This window comes from Sus scrofa, chromosome 1, assembly GCF_054392235.1.
Source record: "Sus scrofa isolate SSC_HxYL_T2T_F1_AM1 chromosome 1, Sscrofa_HxYL_maternal_Yorkshire_Landrace_v2.0, whole genome shotgun sequence".
NCBI lineage: Eukaryota > Metazoa > Chordata > Mammalia > Artiodactyla > Suidae > Sus > Sus scrofa.
Window position 1 is genome coordinate 25,952,179 of NC_139383.1, and position 19,198 is coordinate 25,971,376.

Consider the following 19,198-nt stretch of genomic DNA (forward strand, 5'->3'; position numbering starts at 1 on the left):
GGGTGGCTGATCCTTCCGTCGTGCAGTTGCTCCATCGTGGCAGCTCTTCAGTGATGGCTCTTAAAACTGACAAGTAAATCAAAGAAGGAGTCTTAGAGCTTAGATTACTACAAGAGGGAGAGTAGTAATTATAAGAAAAATGCCTGATTTGAAAAATAAGAGATAGGTTCTTTAGTCAAAGTGACCAACTCATCTTTCAGTTTTTAATCAATTAAATGCCAAACAGCAAGAAGCTATAGTCAATTCAATTTTTCTTGAATAATATATATTTTTCATCTGCTCTGTCCAATACTTAAAGCTACTTTTTAATGTCATAAATTACAGGGGTATTTACAAATGAATTTAACTGTAGATTTAAAAAAAGAATCTCTTAATTGTAAAATTTTGTGAAATTTTATCTGGGCATGCTGTATTTTATTTGGCAGTCCTATTTTTAAAATTTATTCTCTTATTTGTACATTTATTGATTGTGCTAATTCATCTGCCTGTGTTATTCATTTGATTTGCAGCTTCAATAATGACAACTATTTTTGTAGATAAGAATTACAGACTGTATATAATTGCTCTCAATGTGAAAGTTATTTATTAAAAAACGTGAAATATAATTCTTTCAAAAGTTAAAGTTACAGGAAGACTTTGTTCCTTAATAGAGGCTAGACCTAAGCTATCGCTATCTATTACTAAAGTATTATTATGAAAGCTTATTAGAGAGATTATGTTGATAATTACTTTTTATACATTTCTAAAATCTCTTACATTTTATTTTATACATTTTATTTTATATGTCTACATTTTATTTTACAGGCCTGTGGTCCTGTGGATACTTTCTGCTCTGTTTTTTTTTTAATCCAATGAGTCTGGAAAGCATAAGAATGAATGGGTGTGTCTGTGGATTTAAGCATTGTATTTCAAGTATTTCGACCATGCATGAAGATAATAAGTACACCTAAATTAACTTAGTCATGTATAATCGTCTATCTCAGATGTTAAGCTTGATTTTTAAAAATAGCCTAAAATAAATCAACAGTCATTAAAAGCACCACTTGTAGATGAGGCTGGGCTGAGGAATTTACTGTTTTCAAGAGCTAGACCTCCTTTGAGAAGTGCTTAAAATTGTCATTTAGAATTCAGAGCTCTGGAGCTCCTGTCTTGGCACAGTGGTTAACAAATCTGACTAGGAACCATGAGGTTTCAGGTTCAATCCCTGGCCTTACAAAGTGGGTTAAGGATCTGGCATTGCCGTGAGCTGTGGTGTAAGTTGCCTACGCGGCTTGGATCCCGAGTTGCTGTGGCTCTGGCATAGGCCGGCAGCAACAGCTCCAATTAGACTCCTAGCCTGGGAATCTCCATATGCTGCAGGGGCCGCCCTAGAAAGGGCAAAAAGACACACAAAAAAAAAAAAAAAAAAAAAAGAGAGAGAGAGGAAAAAAAAAGAATTCAGAGCTCTGACAAGAATACCATTATATCTGACTTTCCCCCTATATATTGGTCTATCTATTGATTTTTATAGACCATTTTCAATTAATCAGGTACTCAAATTTTGTGTAATTCAAAATGTGTTTATATGTTATATGACATAGTCATGACTCATTTCTGCTGATGACTCCTGTGTTTAGTATTTGAAAATGTTCCTTTTCACTAAATACTTCTTTAACAGCATTTGTGAAAGTTTTAGATTCAAAATAAAGACTTTCATGCCCTAACTTCATTTACCGCACCAAGGGCCTGAGGCTTTGTGTAAACAGGGATGGGAAGGGGAGGGGTTCGAGGAGGAAGGAGGCCTCTCCTGAGTCCTTAGACAGCTCTGCTCTTAGGAAGCTTTTAGAGTTACACACATACTCTTTTTTCCTTAATAAAACTAAACAGGGTATATTTTAAGGTGTACCACAGATGAAAGCATGAGTGGTAAGAGGGTCCACTTTATTCCTAGCCAAGGTTTAATTCCATTTGTTAGGTATAGAATGGTTCCGGAAACATATCACCCAGTGGTAAAGAGCAGCTGCTTAAGACCAGGGGGTCGTAGAAAACGAACCCTCCGTGAGAATTGATTCTGGCCTCCTCATCGTCGGTGTGATTTGCTGCACCGGGTCGCCACCGTCTTTCTCCATCAACCTCCAGTCAGTTCCACTCAAACACGCTCTTCGCCCACACCGGCGATCCTTTTCTGGTGCCACGCTGGGCGTTCAGCTTCCTCTCTCAAACTCCTTCGGTGTCTCCCTAGTCCACCAACTGAACTCCACCCCTTCTGACCAGCAGCGCCCTTCAGGGTAGGCCGGAGGCCTCTCTCTCCTCCTCCTCCCTTCCCCACATCCCTCTCCCCTAAGCTTCACCGAAGCATTAGCCCATCTCCGTGGGTCCCAGGACAACTGTGCTTTACCTCTTAGTCCCCTCTTCTCTGTTCCCCAACAGCTCTTTGTCTTTCACAGGAGGGCGCAAGGAGACATAGGCAGAAAGCTATGGCTGAGGCTGATGCCAGAGGGCATCCTGCCTATTTTCTTTTGAGAGTTTTAGGGTTTCTTACATTCCGGTTTTTAATCCATTTGGAGTTGGCTTTTGTGTCTGATGTGAGATAATGGTCTAGTGTCATTCTTTTGCATGTGGTTGTCAAGTGTTTCTGACATCACTAAGTGCCCGTCATAGATGGATGGATAAAGAAGATGAGGTATGTACACATATATAATAGAATTCTAGCCAGCTATACAAAAAGATGAAGTCTTGCCAGTGGCAACAACATGGATGGACCTTGAGAGCATCATGCTACATGAACTAAGTTACATGGAGAAAGCCAAATTATGGTTTTGGTTGTATGTAGAATCTAAATCAAATAAATGGGGAAAAACAAACACATAGATAGGGAGAACAGAGTAGCAGTTAGTGGAAAGGAGGACAAATGGGTAAAGAGGGTCAATTATACGCTCACAGATGGAAACGAAACTTTTGGTAGGGAGCAGACTGTAGTTTAGACAAAAGTGTATGAAATATAAAATCATATGCATAAAGCCTAGGTAATGCTAGAAACCAATTTTTATTTATTTATTTATTTTTTTGTGTCTTTTTGCTATTTCTTGGGCCGCTCCCGCGGCATATGGAGGTTCCCAGGCTAGGGGTCGAATCAGAGCTGTAGCCCCCAGCCTACGCCAGAGCCACAGCAATGCGGAATCCGAGCCGGGTCTGCAACCTACACCACAGCTCACGGCAACGCCGGATCGTTAAGCCACTGAGCAAGGGCAGGGACCGAACCCGCAACCTCATGGTTCCTAGTCGGATTCGTTAACCACTGTGCCACGACGGGAACTCCCTAGAAACCAATTTTTAAAAAAACTTCAGTGTCTACCCGTGACTAAACATGTTTGAATTTCTTGATTCTTCTCCAGGGATCAATAATACCATGACAATATTTCCTAAATGCAAATTAAAAGCTAGTTTATAAAAAATACATTTAGGAAGTTCCCATCATGGCTCAGTGGAAATGAATCCGACTAGTATCTAGAAGGACGGAGGTTCGATCCCTGGCCTCACTCAGTGGGTTAAGGACCCAGCAATGCTGTGAGCTGTGGTGTAGGTGGTAGACGTGGCTCAGATCTGGCATTGTTGTGGCTGTGGTGTAGGCTGGCAGCTGCAGCTCCAATTTGACCCTAAGCCTGGGAACTTCCATATGCCACAAGTGCTGCCATAAAAAAAAAAAAAAAAAAAAAAAATTTAAAAATGAGCTACATGCCCTTTGTCCTCTTTCCAGCTGACATCATGGTCTTATCTTTCCCCCTGTTCTTACCTGTTATTTTATTATTTATCTGTTTGGGTGTGTCATCCCCACTGGACTGTGACCTTCCTGAGAAAGGCAGTGACTGTGCTGGATTTACTTTTAACTCAGATGCCTAACACAAGGCAGCCATTAAGTGCTTGATGTAAAATTGCTGACTGGTAGACCATAAATGCATAGTTACTGTTTTAGAATATGTATTATTTTGCAAAGTATTCTTCTGTCTCTTTGCTGATATGTTGTATACCTATTCCTGGGAAATAGATAACCGTAGAAATAATCAGATGACATAAGTGTTGCTTAGAAATAAGGTTTTATTTCAGTGAAAGCTTAAGTGGAAATGTTGGAATTTTATGAAAAAGATACCCAATATTTATATAATAGTAGTGATAATAGAATTTCAACATTCTGGACCAGGATAAGCCACCAGGATTATTCCATTGATAATAGAGCACACTTTTCTTCGTAATATTTCATGGTACTTTTAATGAATAGTGATTTACATATGAGTTTTTTTTTTCCTTTGGTTTTGTTTTGTTATTTAGGTCTGCACCTGCAGCATGTGGAAGTTCCCAGTTAGGGGTCAAATTGGAGCTACTGCTGCCGGCATACACCGAAGCAACACAGGATCTGAGTCTTGTCTGTGACTTACACTGCCGCGCACGGGAATGCTGGATCCTTAACCCACTGAGTAAGGCTAGGGATCGAACCCACATCTTCATGGATGCTAATCGCGTTCATTTCCGCTGCACCACAACGGGAACTCCCGTGTACAGACGGTTTTATTGCCACCGCCTCCTTCAAGTTTTGACACAAAGCTCGCCTTTTTAAAATGAACTCTACCCTGACTCCTGTTTAATTCTACAACCTCGCCGCCTTGCCACCCCCAAAGCCCTTTTTATCCTGTCTAGCTTTTTCTTTTGTCACTGTATTTATCACCTTCTAATATACCATACAATTATAGTTTACTATCAGAAAATGTAAGCTGCAAGAGGGCGGGCATCTCAGGTGAGTGGCATTTAGTACGTGCTCAGTATTTACCAAAAGGTAAATGAACGAATCCATGTTCCAGTGCCATTATTGTACCCGGAAAGACTCTCCGCCCGGTCCACCTGGACGTATGCCTGGGGACATTCAGCTTCAGAAACCTGTGGGTTGTGAATTGAACGGGAGGGTTTCTGTGCAGAAGCACTGCTCCACTACTACCTGTCTCAGGTGCAGTGGGGTGAGGGGCAGCTCTTGAAGTAGAGCAAGGTCACTCGTGCTTATGAATGTGTTTTCCTAAGGGGAACTTTGCACACTCGTTTCCGGCAGCTGTGCAATTTAACTCAGACCCTCAGTTGTTTCTCGTTTGCCATCTGGCCATGTAATTACTTTTAAATAAAGCTATGGATGGGACGAAAGAACCCAAATTGGAAATCAGTGATAATATGTATGGTGACAGGATAATATATCTGTTTTCTTTCTTTCTTTTTTCTTTTTTTTTTTTTTTTCCGCTTTTGTTGTTTAAAAAATAAGATTAAGGGGAGGGGGGAATGTTGATTTGAGGAAGGATCATTCCAAAGCTTTCCCTAGAGGGAGCCCCTTATATAAACTTTATTCTTTGACTAAGAGCTTTTGTTATAAACTAAATGTTTTGAATTAGTGGGTTATTGCATTTTTCCATTCAGTTGTAAGTCTGGCCCAAAGCTATGAAATAAAAGGTTGTCTAACGTGTTTCAGAAACTGTTTTGCCATGAAGTGGAATGGGGAGAGATGTGGAGAGCATTCTTTTCCTTTGTCCCTTTTCATAGTACTTCCTGATCTGTGTTCTTTTCCTTTTTGTTCCTGTCTCTTTATCCTGGAGTGTAGATTCTCCTTTGTTTGTGTTTCCCCAGTTCTCTGTGGCTAATTGCAAATGTGCAAAAGAACCAGCGCTCGGTACAGTATATTCAAATTAAAGAGAAACTCAAATAAGGTTTGTTTCAAATGACTCTTCTCCCTTGGGGTGGAGGGTGTTTGATGTGGAATTTTTATAACCTGGCACTTGGATGGTAATTAGATTTAAAATATAGATTTAAATGATTAGGGTACTTTATCTAATTTCTCCTTTGGAGTGTGAAAAGTTGAGGGTTTTTTTGGGGGGGGGTGGCGGTGTGGGAAAGTTGTGGCAGCTAAATGCCAACAAGATCACCCTTTGGAACAACGACAATGTTATTCTCAATCACCAGCAAGGGAAAAAAAAAAAAAAAAAACTGGGTGAGAAGACAGGGCGTACTAATTTGCACGAAAATGCAACCGAGTCATCATTTACAGCACCATGGAGATTCTATTGTGAAGTTTTAGTGCTTGCAAACTTGTTCCTTTGGTGTGGGAGCAGAGCCTGGGGGCGTGGTCGGAGAAACAATAGTTTGGCTCTTTTTTCCCCTTAAATCAATTCAAATGCCTGACTGGAGAGTCAAAGAATCAACACAGACTTGCTCTAAGATTTGTCGGCTCCAGTAAAAAGATCTGGATGTTCCTGGTGGCCCAGTGAAAATAGGGGACACATTTGCTTCACCCCAACTTCTGTAAAGGAAAAACTGCACCATTTTTGTGGACTCTGGAGAGGAGAAACTTCTGATTTGTTGGAGAGAAAACTGAATAATTGAGCACCACGACAGAAAGACTGATGTGGCTATCATGCAAATAAGAACTGTGATTGGCTTTCTCTCTCTTTCTGCCACTGGCGGCTCTCAGCCTAATCTTAAAGATTAGGTTTCTGTGGGAGCTGTTCAGGTTCAAGAACTGTTAATGGCTTGTAACTCCCTGACCATAAGTTCAGCCTCAGAGTTACATCAGCCGGGGCAGATGTCTAAGGATTCAGGACCAGAGGAAGAAAGTTAGACTCTGGAGCAGAAGCATGCTGCTTGCCACCTGCCTGTGGGACTGAACTTTTAACGTGATTCAAATTTGTGAGCCTTATGTAGAAATCCTGGAAATGGTGGTCTTCATTAATACAAAGATCAAGTCTTTAATTAAACTTTTTAAGAAGAAAAGTAAGTAGTTTCTTTTCTCCCCACTCTAGCGAGTGTGCGTGTGTTTTCTGTACTCCTACCTCCTTTTGAGTGACGGAATTAAGAGTATGAAACAGCGTAATTGGCATGAGTTAAAATTCCATTCTATAGGAGTTGCTCAAATACCTTAGACTTTTGTAACTCTAGGGCAGAATTATGTGATTTTTAGCATGTCTTATTTATTTACGGTTGGGATTTTGGATAAATTTACTTCTTTTGTGCTTCTCAAGAGAGGTCCTTTGAAGAAGGGGGGATTTTAAAAAAAGACAAAAACTTGTATTTATGTCTCCCCTGCTGTACAGTGTATGGTTTTTTGATTCTTTGGCTAAATATATGGGGAGCCTCTGTGTAACACATCACATACTTTCGGTGGAGATGATCCTCTAAAACTCCTTGGCATTCTCTGTTCAGTACGGAAGAGCTCAAGGACAGACTGTCTAGACGGATCAGTCATGGTAAAGTACACAGACTTCGTGGTGTGGCTTCATTGTGTACTTACCATAGGCTTAAATTTCTGTAATCCAGGTGCTTCTTCATTCTTTGAAAAGTACAATTTTTATAAATACGCAGTTGTGTTTTTACACAGTTGTTGGTTTATTTTATTTTACGTTTGTTTTTGGATCCATGGATTTAAACTGGATAAATGTGCCATGGGTAGAAGCTTTGGTAAGAAAAGCTTTGGAGAAAGAACAGCACTTGGGTTCATTTCTGTAGTTCCCCTTGGTCGAAGGCTGCCTTGAGATAGACTGAACATCGGCCCTGGCAGGAGTGAGAGACACCAGGGGAGGGACAACTGTTCTTTCCTTGGAGCCAGTTGGTTGCTGTGCGGTGGGGCTGATGGTGCGATTACACGGACTCAGATACTATTACTTGGATTTGAATTACGATTGACAAATAGTACAGTTTCAGTTCTCAGTATTTTCCACTATAAAGTATGGTAATTCAGTCTTTCAAATGAATGGACATCAGCACAAAACATTGCAATTACCTATAGCTAGGTTACTCTTGGGGGCACGTATGATGAATTCCACTCTATACAAGATTCTCAGACAACTAAGAGCTAAATCAGGTCTCAGTGGATTTTATATATTAAGGTTGATAGTATTAGGAGTTTCCTGGTGGTTCAGCAAGTTAAGGACCCGGTATCTCTGCCATGGCACAGGTCGCTGCTGTGACTCAAAGTCCATCCTTAGCCTGGGAACTTCCGAATGCCGTGGGTGCAGCCAGAAAAAAAGATTGATATTTCTATGCAAATGCAAAACATTTGTTCAACAGAGGTTGTGTGAAGTGCCAGGTGCCTAATTTACATGCTGCTTTCAGCAAACATTAAAAGCAGAAAGCACACAGGACATTTCTGTTTTTTAACATAATGTCTAGTTCTCAATGTTTATTTTCCCATATAGCAATTTATGGAGAAAGTGGGATGATTTTTAAAAATTTTGTCTGGTTTTATTGAGATGTAATTAACGTGTAGCAGTATACAGTTTTTTGCTTTTTGTTTTTTGTTTGTCTTTTTGCCTTTTATAGGGCCGCTCCTGCGGCATATGGGGTTCCCAGGCTAGGGGTCTAATTGGAGCTCTAGCCACCAGCCTACACCACAGCCACAGCCACGCCAGATCCGAGCCGTGTCTGCGACCTACCCCACAGCTCAAAGCAACACCGGATCCTTAACCCACTGAGCGAGGCCAGGGATCGAACCCTCAACCTCACAGTTCCTTGTTGGATTCGTTAACCACTGCGCCACAACGGCAACTCCAGCACTATACACATTTAAGGTATACCACATAATGATTTGACTTGCATACAACATGAGATGATTCTCACAGTAAGTTCAGTGACCATTTATCATCTCATATAGATACAAAATGAAAGAAAAAATTTTCCTTGTGATGAGAATTCTCAGGATTTACTCTCTTATATATTCATAGAAGAGTTTTAATTGTGTTCATCTTGTTGTATATTACATCCCTAGTACTAATTCATCTTAAAACTGGAGGTGAGATGATTTAAGAAATGTAATTTTTTTAAAAAAGAAGTTCCTGCTGTGGCACAGTGGGTTAAGAATCTGACTACACCAGCTCCAGTTGCTGGAAAGGTACCGGTTTGATCCCCACCCCTAGTGTGTTAAAGGATTGGACCTCGGGTTCACTCCCTAGCCTGGGGACTTCCTTAAGCCATGGGTGTGACTGTTAAAAAAAAAAGAAGAAGAAGAAGAAAGAAAGAAACGAATTATTTAAAGGCTGGGTAGTAGACTCAGTAGCTGTAGAGAATATGGGTGATGGCTGACGTCACCCATGGTATATGGGGTGGCTCAGGTTCACAGGGGCTCTGAGAAAGGCCAAGTTCCTCTTCAGCGAATGGTTCAAGCCAGGGACTCCTTTCAAATAATTTCACTGCTCTTGCAGCAACCATTTTTTACATGAGCTATTTTATATGCTAAGACTTTATATACATTAGTTCATTTGATCTTTACAACAGCCATTATAGCTGTGCTATTCAGTACATTGAGTTAATTATAAACATGTTCAAATAGAAAGGTTCAGTAGTTCATGCATCCCTTTTCATTTTATTTTGATGTTTTTATTTATTTATTTTAGTGCTGCATCCGCAGCATATGGAAGTTCCCAGGCTAGGGGTTGAATCAGAGCTGCAGCCACTGGCTTATACCATAGCCACAGCAATGCCAGATTTGGGCTGTGTCTGTGACCTACAGTGCAGCTTGAGGCAACACCGGATCCTTAACCCACTGAGCTAGGCAAGGAATCGAACCTGCGCCCTCATGGGAAAAAGGCTCAGGTTGGGCTTGTTACTGCTGGGCCACAATGGGAACTCCTATTTATTTTGTTTTGAGAATCTACTTTCTGGTCTCATTTTCAGGGACATATGCTGTAGAAATGAGTATGCCCGTACTCATTGGTCAGAGTTAGGAGAAGACTTGCTCTGGACTCACAATTCCAGGGTCTGCTGTTGTATAGGTGTTAGACTTGTCACCCCCAGGAAATGCCTCAGCACAATGTCCTTCTCTTAAACTTCTGTAGTCTCTTCTACACAGTTATATAGAAAGTATTAAAAAGTTGTTGATGGAGTTCCTGTTGTGGCACAGTGGTTAACGAATCCAACTAGGAACCATGAGGTTGCGGGTTTGATCCCTGCCCTTGCTCAGTGGGTTAACGATCCAGCGTTGCCGTGAGCTGTAGTGTAGGTCGCAGATGCGGCTCGGATCCAGTGTTGCTGTGGCTCTGGCTTAGGCCGGTGGCTATGGCTCTGGCATAGGCAGGCGGCTACAGCTCCGATTCGACCCCTGGCCTGGGAACCTCCATATGCCGCGGAAGCGGCCCTAGAAAAGGCAAAAAAGACAAAAAAAAAAAAGAAAAAAAAGTTGATGAATTTGTTTGGGGCCATCAGCTTCATTTGGGGATCCATTGGTACCCTGTCTTAGGTTGTGTTGTCAGGAAAAATGAAATAGCAAAGCCATCCCAAGGCCTAGAAGGATAAAGGAAAATCATCTAGAGATTTAGCATACCTATTATTTTCCCCTCTGCTATCCTCATCTCTTTTGTGTTGGGAAAACCCAGTTAAATTGGACTATATTGGGAAAAGTCAATTGCATTGGAATTTCTAAAAATATTTTAATATAAAAGTATTCAATGAAAGCAAGACATACAGAGAAAATTTTGTAGCACAAATGGATTTCTAATTTAATTAGATACACTATTTAAATGTATTATATTGAATGTTTATGCTTAGTTTTTTAAAATTTAATTGAGTTTATAACAGTGATGTTTTAAAATAACGCTGTAGAGGGGAAAGAATTGATCCCAACTTCTTAGTACAAATTTGTTTCTGTTTTGACGGTCTAATATTTACTAATGCAATGACCTAGTACAGTTGTGTAATAAATATTTGTCATGGCTGAGTTCAGCAGGAATTGGAGGTCTTTATCAGTTTTGTCAATCTTTTTCTAAGATTGACGTAGAGGGGGAGCCTAAAGGGCTGGGAAGCAATTAACTGAGCAAACACAACCCACAGTGGTAAGGACCCCCTGCAGTCTAAGGTTGAATCTTATTTAGAATTTGCTCCATTTTTCCTTTGGTGGTCCTTACCTATGGATGTGTTAGTACCAAGAACCCATCTTGAGGGAGCACATTTAATTTGACATCTGAATGTATTCTCTCTTCTTTCTATAGCTGTTTCCAACCTAGATGAGGAGAGCCGATGGACGGTCCACTACACTGCCCCCTGGCACCAGCAGGAGAATGTATTCCTTCCCACCACGAGACCCCCTTGCGTAGAGGACCTGCACCGCCAAGCCAAGCTCAACCTCAAATCAGTTTTGCGGGGTAAGATGGTGCCCTGCAAGCTTGATGTTCTTGGATTACTGACTGTTAGAATTGAAAGCACAGATTTGGTTGCTCTTTGAACAGAAGACCATGTATAGTGAACGTATAGTATACTGTGTCTTTATGAGATATCACGAATACTCATGACCTCATACGTACCTACTATGTTCTGGTCTCTGTAGACAGCTGCCTATTTACAGATATGCAAACCTATCCTCAAAGAGCACACTCAGAGTTAGAAACCCTTTAGCATTTTTAAACCACCAGTTCTAACTGAGTCCAAATAAACCTCTGCTGATATGGGAGATTGTGCCATTGCCTTTATAATTTTATTTATTTATTTGCTTGTTTGCTTTTTAGAGCCGAATCTGAGGCATATGGAAGTTCCCGGGCTAGGGATCAACTCGGAGCTACAGCTGCCAGCCTATACCAGAGCCACAGCAACACTAGATCTGAGCCATGTCTTCGACCTACACCACAGCTCATGGCAATGCTGGATCCTTAACCCCCTGAGCAAGGACAGGGATCAAACTCACATCCTCATGGATACCAGTCAGGTTCTTTTGTGCTGGGCCATGAAGAGAACTCCCCCCTCTAATTTTTATGATAGTTTTTACTTGTATATCAGTCATCTGTTAAGTAATTCACTTATTAACATACTGTTACTATGTCTATTATGATTACTAGCTAACATTTATTAAACACTTAGCTGTATATCAAGTCCTGTCCTACACCAGTGCACATCTGAACGTCATTTCATCTTGACGATAATCCTACTGCAAACCATTACTGTTCTAGTTTTACAGATGAAAACACAGAGACACAGATGTTAGACACTTGCCTAAGATCTCAGTCTTAGTGGAAGAACCAAGATTTAAACCTGGACCATCTCAGGCTGTGGAGCTTATGTTCTTAACTGCTGCCTTTCATAGCCATTTGTTAGAAATCTGCTATTCTGGTAGAAATGCAGAATGCACAAGCAGGATCTCAGCTCTTGAGGAATATATACTTATACCTAGAGTGCAGATCACAATGTGAAAGATACTTGAGAGGTGCCAAAAATTGCTCTATTAGAATTAAAGAAAACAGATAATCTCTGGTTAGAGAGAGAAGGAAGAGCTATGAGTAGACTCACGTATTCTGAACAGAACTATACAAACATTTTTGATCATAACCCTGTTTTTTCTTCTTTTAATCTTTTATAGTAAGACTTTGATCTCATATGTATCTTATGGCTTCTATATCTTATAGTCTTGGTATTGCACTGTTTGGCAACCAGGACATTTTTGCGCTCCCTTTTCCATTTAGCTTGAGTAACCTATGCATTTAATGACAGGAAGCTTAAATGAGAAGAATCACATTAGTTGGGCTCTTCTGTATGGCCTTGTAGTCAACCTTTGACCTTTGTTGCCTTCATCATGTCCCTAAATCTAACCAAATATTCTTGTAGATCCCTTCGGTTCCTAGCAATTTGTCTTTAGTAAAACTTGAGAGCTTCTCTACTTGGAGCTCACCTTCCTCCACCAAAGAATAAGAATATTAAATGGCATGGTTCCCAGGACAAACCCCTGAGGCAGTGCCATTGTTAACATTTCTGAAGACAGAGCACTGCATGGTCTGGCTTGTAGAGGAAGCTTTCGGAAGGTATGTGTGAGTTTGAATATTCAGGCCCAGCATTTGTTGATCACTCTCCAGGTTCACGACCTCTTTCATGTATTTTCAGGTACCAGATCTGAGCTTCTCTTTTCCTCCCTTAGAACACTGAACATCTGTATATAGATTTTTCTGAATTCATTTTCTTTGGGGCTCTTCAGTAGATACCTATGAAATATCATCACCACTGCCTTTGCCTACACTTAGATTTCATTTTGAAAAGGGAAATACTTTGGTGAATGCTTAAATGCTCTGTAATGGTTCATTGAAGGGATTTACTAGCAATAAAATTAATAAGTTTGGAAAATTCTTAGAGCTCAACTTTTAAAGGCTGGGTTTAAATGTGCCCATTTAGATAACTGATTATTTGAAGAACAGTGGTTGAGAAAGAACATCTGAGTTCTTTTGTTCTCCATTTATTTACTTTTAATCACATGTACAGAACTTCACATACCACTTCCCCTACATCATGGTAGCAACCTGAAATAAACACAGCCTGAGTGCAAAGAATTGACTGCCTCATTATCAGTGAAGATGGAAAAAAGAAAAAAATCCAGTCCCTGAATATGGCAGGATTAAAGTATGATGTTATATAAGATTATCAGCCTAAGTTAATGTGACCTCAACATCCTTTGGTTAAAAATATAGAAAGGTATGTCATTATTCATAATGAGTAATCCATTTTGTTCCTCTTTTTATTCTTACTGTGACCTTCCTTGTCTATAGTTTGAAAGGAAGAAATACTATCTTTTTATGTGAAACATGTTGGTGCTTCTTCATGATCATTAAATGCTCATTGTCTGAACTGTTCTGTCAGGTTTTGTGGGGAGCCCAGTTCCCCTTTGGAAGATCGTAAAATACAGAGGGAAATGGTACAGTGGGTACCAGTAAATTAATAATCAAGTGTTGTGAATATTTGCTCACGTTGAAGTAATACAGAAATGCTTACTGGTCAGTAGAATGGTTGAGGAAGGCATGGGTTTACTGAAAATGTTTTTATGAAAAAGCTAAGCTTTAGTTACATAAAGGTGGATAATAGATACAACCTAATCCATACTTGAGAATCAATTCTGTGCTATGCCAGGAACCTTTAGATGAATAGACAAGAAGTTGTGGGTCCCCACCTTTAAAGAACTGACACAAGGCAGAAGTAAACAAAGTAGTAACGGAGGTACACTGCGCACATGGGGCGGGGGGCAGGCAGCCAGAAAAGCACTGGGAGACCCCCACCCTCTTGTTCCCCAATGGAGAGGAGATGGGCTTTCATAGTGTTTCAGATGGCCTGTGCAGTGCCTAGAGCAGGCGGCTTCCATTCTGGTCCGCATAAAGCAGAGATCGTTTGTATTTGTTGTTGTGGCTAGTCTCCGGGGAACTTTTTGTTTGTTTGTTTTTTAAGGGCAGCACTTGTGGCATATGGAAGTTTCCAGGCTAGGGGTCGAATTGGAGCTGCTACTGCCAGCCTACACCACAGCCATAGCAACACCAGATCCGAGCCACATCTGCAACTACGCCACAGCTTGTGGCAATGCTGGATCCTTAACCCACTGATCGAGGCCAGGGATTGAACCCACATCCTAGAAGACACTGTGTCAAGTTCTTAACCCACTGAGCCACAAGGGGAACTCCTGGAGAATTTGATAGAATTTTCTCTTAGATCAAATGATTTGGTCCTATTGATTTATTCAGTTACTGGAGATTTAGGGAATGATTTATGCTAGCAACAATACAAATAGGTACTGAGATTTAAAAAGAGTATTAGGGTATTTTGATGTTTGGATCAACAAGACATCTGGTCTGTAATAAATAGTGAATTTCTGAAGATAGATCCCATTCTCCATAAAGAATTCTTTTTTTTTTTTTTCCCCTTTTCCGTGGCTGCAGCAAGTGGAAGGTCCTGGGTCAGGGATCAAACTCATGCCACAGCAGTGACCTGAGCTGCTGCAGTGAAGGCCAGGTCCTTAACCTGCTGTACCACAAGGGAACACCTCACTCAGCTTTTTACCCACCTTGCCAAAGAATTGTGCCCTTGTAATCTCCCTAGTTGTTTGGACCCTTCATGAACTTCACAGTTAGTTGTGATGATGAGTAACCTTTATCTCGCTAAATTTTTATCTGGATAGTTTTCAACTATATTAAAAGGGCCACAGTTCTGTGGGAAGAGAGGATTTGAAGGGTAGGTTGGGCTTGCTTGGACGCAGTGAAAGCTTCAGATTTTACTTCTTTACAACCTGGAGGCCTCCTTCAGCAATCATAAGATGATTAAAGGCTAGAACAAAGACGTTATTTTGAAGGCTTCATCCTCTAAAAGCCCAAATTGGGAGAGAGAGAAACAATTTCTCACAGTGTGTTTAACAGGCAGTTTGGTCACTGCATCTGTGTACTCCAGCCCGATAGTTCACAGAACAGTTGTTGCTGGTATCAGAAATGTTGTCTAGTCACAGCTCTTTCCTGAAGAAACGTATTCTGGCAGGTTGGCCCACTCAGTGGCTCTAAAATTAGAAGTGAGAGCACAGGGAGGAATGGTAGATCTGGCCTGTGTCAGTTCCAGTGTCGGAGGTTATGTTGATTGTGTCTGGAGGGGTAGGGACTGAGGAAAATGACTGTACCAAGTGAGTTAAAGCAAGTGTGTGTGGTGATGGCGGGAGGGGCAGGCCAACCTGTTTCACATTAAAAAATGGTATACCTTCCTTAAAATTAAGGACATGGTCTCCAAGTAGTTGCAGCCAGGCTCCTCTGACAGTTCTTGACACACAGACTTGGTCTAAGTGTTGCCGTGTCTACCTTTCATTGTCGAGAAACCACCTGCTAGTTCCATTTTGACTTGGACACATAAGTCTGTTCTGGGAAAGGCTGTGGGGTCTCTCTGGATTTGGTTCGGGGGCTTGGTGGTGCCATCCGTCTGCATTGGTTCAGCTCTGGATTCTCCGCTCAGGGGTCCTGTGGCACTTTGCACAGGACTGTCTGGAAGATGCCTTTCTAAGCATGGCCTTGGGGATGCTGGCTGAGACCTCTCTCTCCCTCTCTCTCTCTCAACAATACATCTGATCGCCACCTCAAGAGAGACATCTGTCACTTTTTAAAACTAAGACATAGAACACAGACAAATACATTAAACACGTACAGTTTAATAAATCAAAAATCTTTGTAAGCTATTACCTTGATCAAAAAACAGACTATGACCTAAACTCCAGAAACTTTTTGTGCTTGCTTTCTAATAGAAAAAGTGCAGATTTCATAAAATGTGCATGGGTCATACCTAGGTCCGTATCTTTATTGTGCACCAGGAATATATAATTTAATTTTGAGTTCGTTTCTTTAACATTGAACTTGTTTTCTCACCCATAAAATGAAGATTATAATGTCTATTTCCTTTTTTTTTTTTGCCTTTTTGCCATTTCTTGGGCTGCTCCCGCGGCATATGGAGGTTCCCAGGCTAGGGGTCGAATCGGAGCTGTAGCTGCTGGCCTACGCCAGAGCCACAGCAACTCGGGATCCGAGCTGCGTCTGCAACCTACACCACAGCTCACGGCAACGCCGGATCGTTAACCCTATTTCTGTTTTTTTTTTTTTTTTTTTTTAGGGCCACATCCGCAGCACATGGAGGCTCCCAAGCTAGGGGTGGAATTGGAGCTGCAGCCGCCGGCCTACACCACAGCCACAGCAACACCAGCTCCGAACCACGTCTGCCACCTACACCACAGCCCATGGCAACACTGCATCCTTAATCCACTGAGCGAGGCCAGGAATTGAACCCGAATCCTCATGGATACTGGTCGGGGTCGTTAACGACTGAACCACGACGGGAACTCCACAGGGTGCATTTCGATTTAAGTGCAATGGAATACAGATAGAATTTTCAGCCCTTGGTTTCCAAATGGCTGTCATGCTTTAGCTGGCACTTTTCCCTCCTGGCCATTATGCTCCAGGGATATGCAGTGGGGAAGAGGGAGAGAGGAACAGAACAAGGGGACTCGTCAGATGACAGTAACAGCCACAGACATTTGACACTGGGGTTCATTTCATCCACATGAGCAAGATGCCTTTGGCCCTACTCCCCATCGATCTCTGAAAGCTGCCCAGGATGCTGAGCCAGAGGGCCCTTCCTAGTCCACTGGTTAAGAATTTCCCTTTTCAGGAGTTCCTGTCATGGCTCAATGGTTAACGAATGGTTAACGAATCCGACTAGGAACCATGAGGTTGCGGTTTTGATCCTTGGCCTTGCTCAGTGAGTTAAGGATCCGGCGTTGCCGTGAGCTGTGGTGTAGGTCATAGACACGGCTGGGATCCCGAGTTGCTGTGGCTCTGGCCTAGGCCAGTGGCTACAGCTCTGATTAGACCCCTAGCCTGGGAACCTCCATATGCCGTAGGAGTGGCCCTGGAAAAAGCAAAAAGACAGGGAAAAAAAAAAAAAAAAAGGAATTCCCTTTTCATTTAGTAGCTATAAGTAAACCGGGCCTGTCAGAGTTAAGTGATTAGTTAACGGCTACTTTGCCGCTTATATATGGCTCTGCCAAGACTCCAAATCGGGTTTCTTGCCCAGTCCATGCTGGCCTGTTTTGATCTCACATCATCCCAGGCCCTCTCTCTCATGCCTTCTCAGCTGCCCTCAACTTCCAGAAAGGTCCCTGGGACAGGCCTCACTCTGGGAATCCAAAGGCTCAAGGCAGATTTGGTTTCGCCAGTAGGTTAACTCGGGAAATGCAAAATAGCTCATGGATGCCTAAAATTAATGGCTTCCTTGTTGCTCATGAAGACCTCTCTACTTATCCCTGATTTCACTAAAATTCGTGTTTAAGAGAAATAAAGAAAGAAAGCTTCATCATGAGATATCATGAATGATGAAAATCTGTAGCCGTCGTTTCATCCTAACAGCATTTAGTGTGTATTTTTAGGGCTCTCATAGGTCAGTTGTACCTCCGTGGACTTAAAAAAGTCCAGAAAGTTTATCTTTAATTTTTTTATAAGTAAGGAACATTAAATTACTTAGACTTATTCTTAGAGAATTTTAACTTATTTTTCATTTTTTTAAGTTTTGTTGAAGTATAGTGGATTTACAATGTTGTGATAGTTTCTGCTGTACAACAAAGTGATTGAATTATACACATACTCATATCCTTCTTAACTTCCTTTCTTTTTTCTCGTCTTTTTAGGGCCACACCAGCGGCATATGGAAGTTCTCAGGCTAGAGGTCGAATTGGAGCTGCAGCTGCCGGCCTACCCCACAGACACAGCAACATGGGATCTGAGATGCGTCTGTGACCTACACCACAGCTCTGAGTGAGGCCAGAGATGGAACCCGTGTCCTCATGGTACCAGTAGGGTTCATTACCGCTGAGCCACAATGGCAACTCCCTTATTTTCTAGTTTAAGCAAGAGTAGGCATAGAATTGAGGGCTGTGGGGAGGGGTGGTTTGTTACTTTGGAAGAGCCGCTGAGCAGAGGTAGGATATGTAATTATCTCATCTTTCCTAAACCGCAGCAGCCTTGACCTCTTGTTCTCTGGTCATTAACCATTCTGAAAAATGAGATGGGAGACCAGAATTCTACTTCCAGTGCTTTCAGTAGCCTGTGAGACACTAGACAGTCATATCCCATTTTTGTGCTTGCCTTCCCCCTCTGTAAAAAAATTTTGATCTCTAAGTTCCTTTCTAAGCTCCAAAATTCTTTTGTTTTTTTTTTTTTTTTTTGTCTTTTTAGGGCCGTACTCGAGGCACATGGAGGTTCCCAGGCTAGGGGTCTAATTGGAGCTGTAGCCGCCAGCCTACACCAGCAATGCCAGATCCGAGCCACGTCTACAACCTACACCACAGCTCACAGCAACACCGGATCCTTAACCCACTGAGCGAGGCCAGGGATCGAACCCGCAACCTCATGGTTCCATGTTGGATTCGTTTCCGCTGTGCCACGATGGGAACTCCGATGCTCCAAAATTCTGATTGGCCTGTTTAAGGGTGAAATGTGTGAAGATTATTAACACAAAGATATAATTTATGGCTGAAAACAAGTCCTGACAAACCGAATTGCCTAAAATCTAAATTTGTGTTGACAGAAGAATTTCTTAAGCACATCCAGCAAGTGAGGCACTGGGCTGGGTGTTGCCGCAGCATCAGAGAGAAATGACATGGTGGCTTTCCTGGTTTAAACCTAGTCAGAGAGACAAGTGTATGAATAACTCACAGGGCTGATAAAGGTGCTATCATGGAGCCTCACCCTTGTCCCTGGGTGTTGTCTTTAAAACATAAATCTGATCATGCCTCTCATTCATTAAAAAATCTTTACTGGCTTCCTATCACCAACAGTATAAAACCTTACCCTTCTTAGCATCTGAGAACCTTCCTGATCTCACCCCTGTAAGTCCAGCCTCACCTGCCAATTTCTCCCTCATGCTTCTCCTCCACCCAAATTCTTTA

The 19,198-nt window shown here is 41.7% G+C and overlaps 1 protein-coding gene across 18 annotated transcripts in view; it reads left to right on the top strand.

The window, feature by feature from the left end:
• The window catches only part of NHSL1 (NHS like 1), a 323,641-nt gene that overhangs the window by 249,582 nt on the left and 54,861 nt on the right, over positions 1-19,198 (top strand). For 16 of the 18 annotated variants that reach the window (XM_085024974.1, XM_085024988.1, XM_085024965.1 and 13 more), the window contains one exon: positions 10,983-11,135. Coding sequence is in view for 8 of the 18 variants with exons in the window: in XM_085024897.1 (XP_084881023.1) it covers positions 10,983-11,135 (153 nt within the window). In the remaining 10 variants the exon portion in view is untranslated. Of the gene's footprint in view, positions 1-6,515; positions 6,778-10,982; positions 11,136-19,198 lie in introns of those variants that run through there. The other 2 variants (XM_005659176.4, XM_021087398.2) reach the window with 1 other exon arrangement.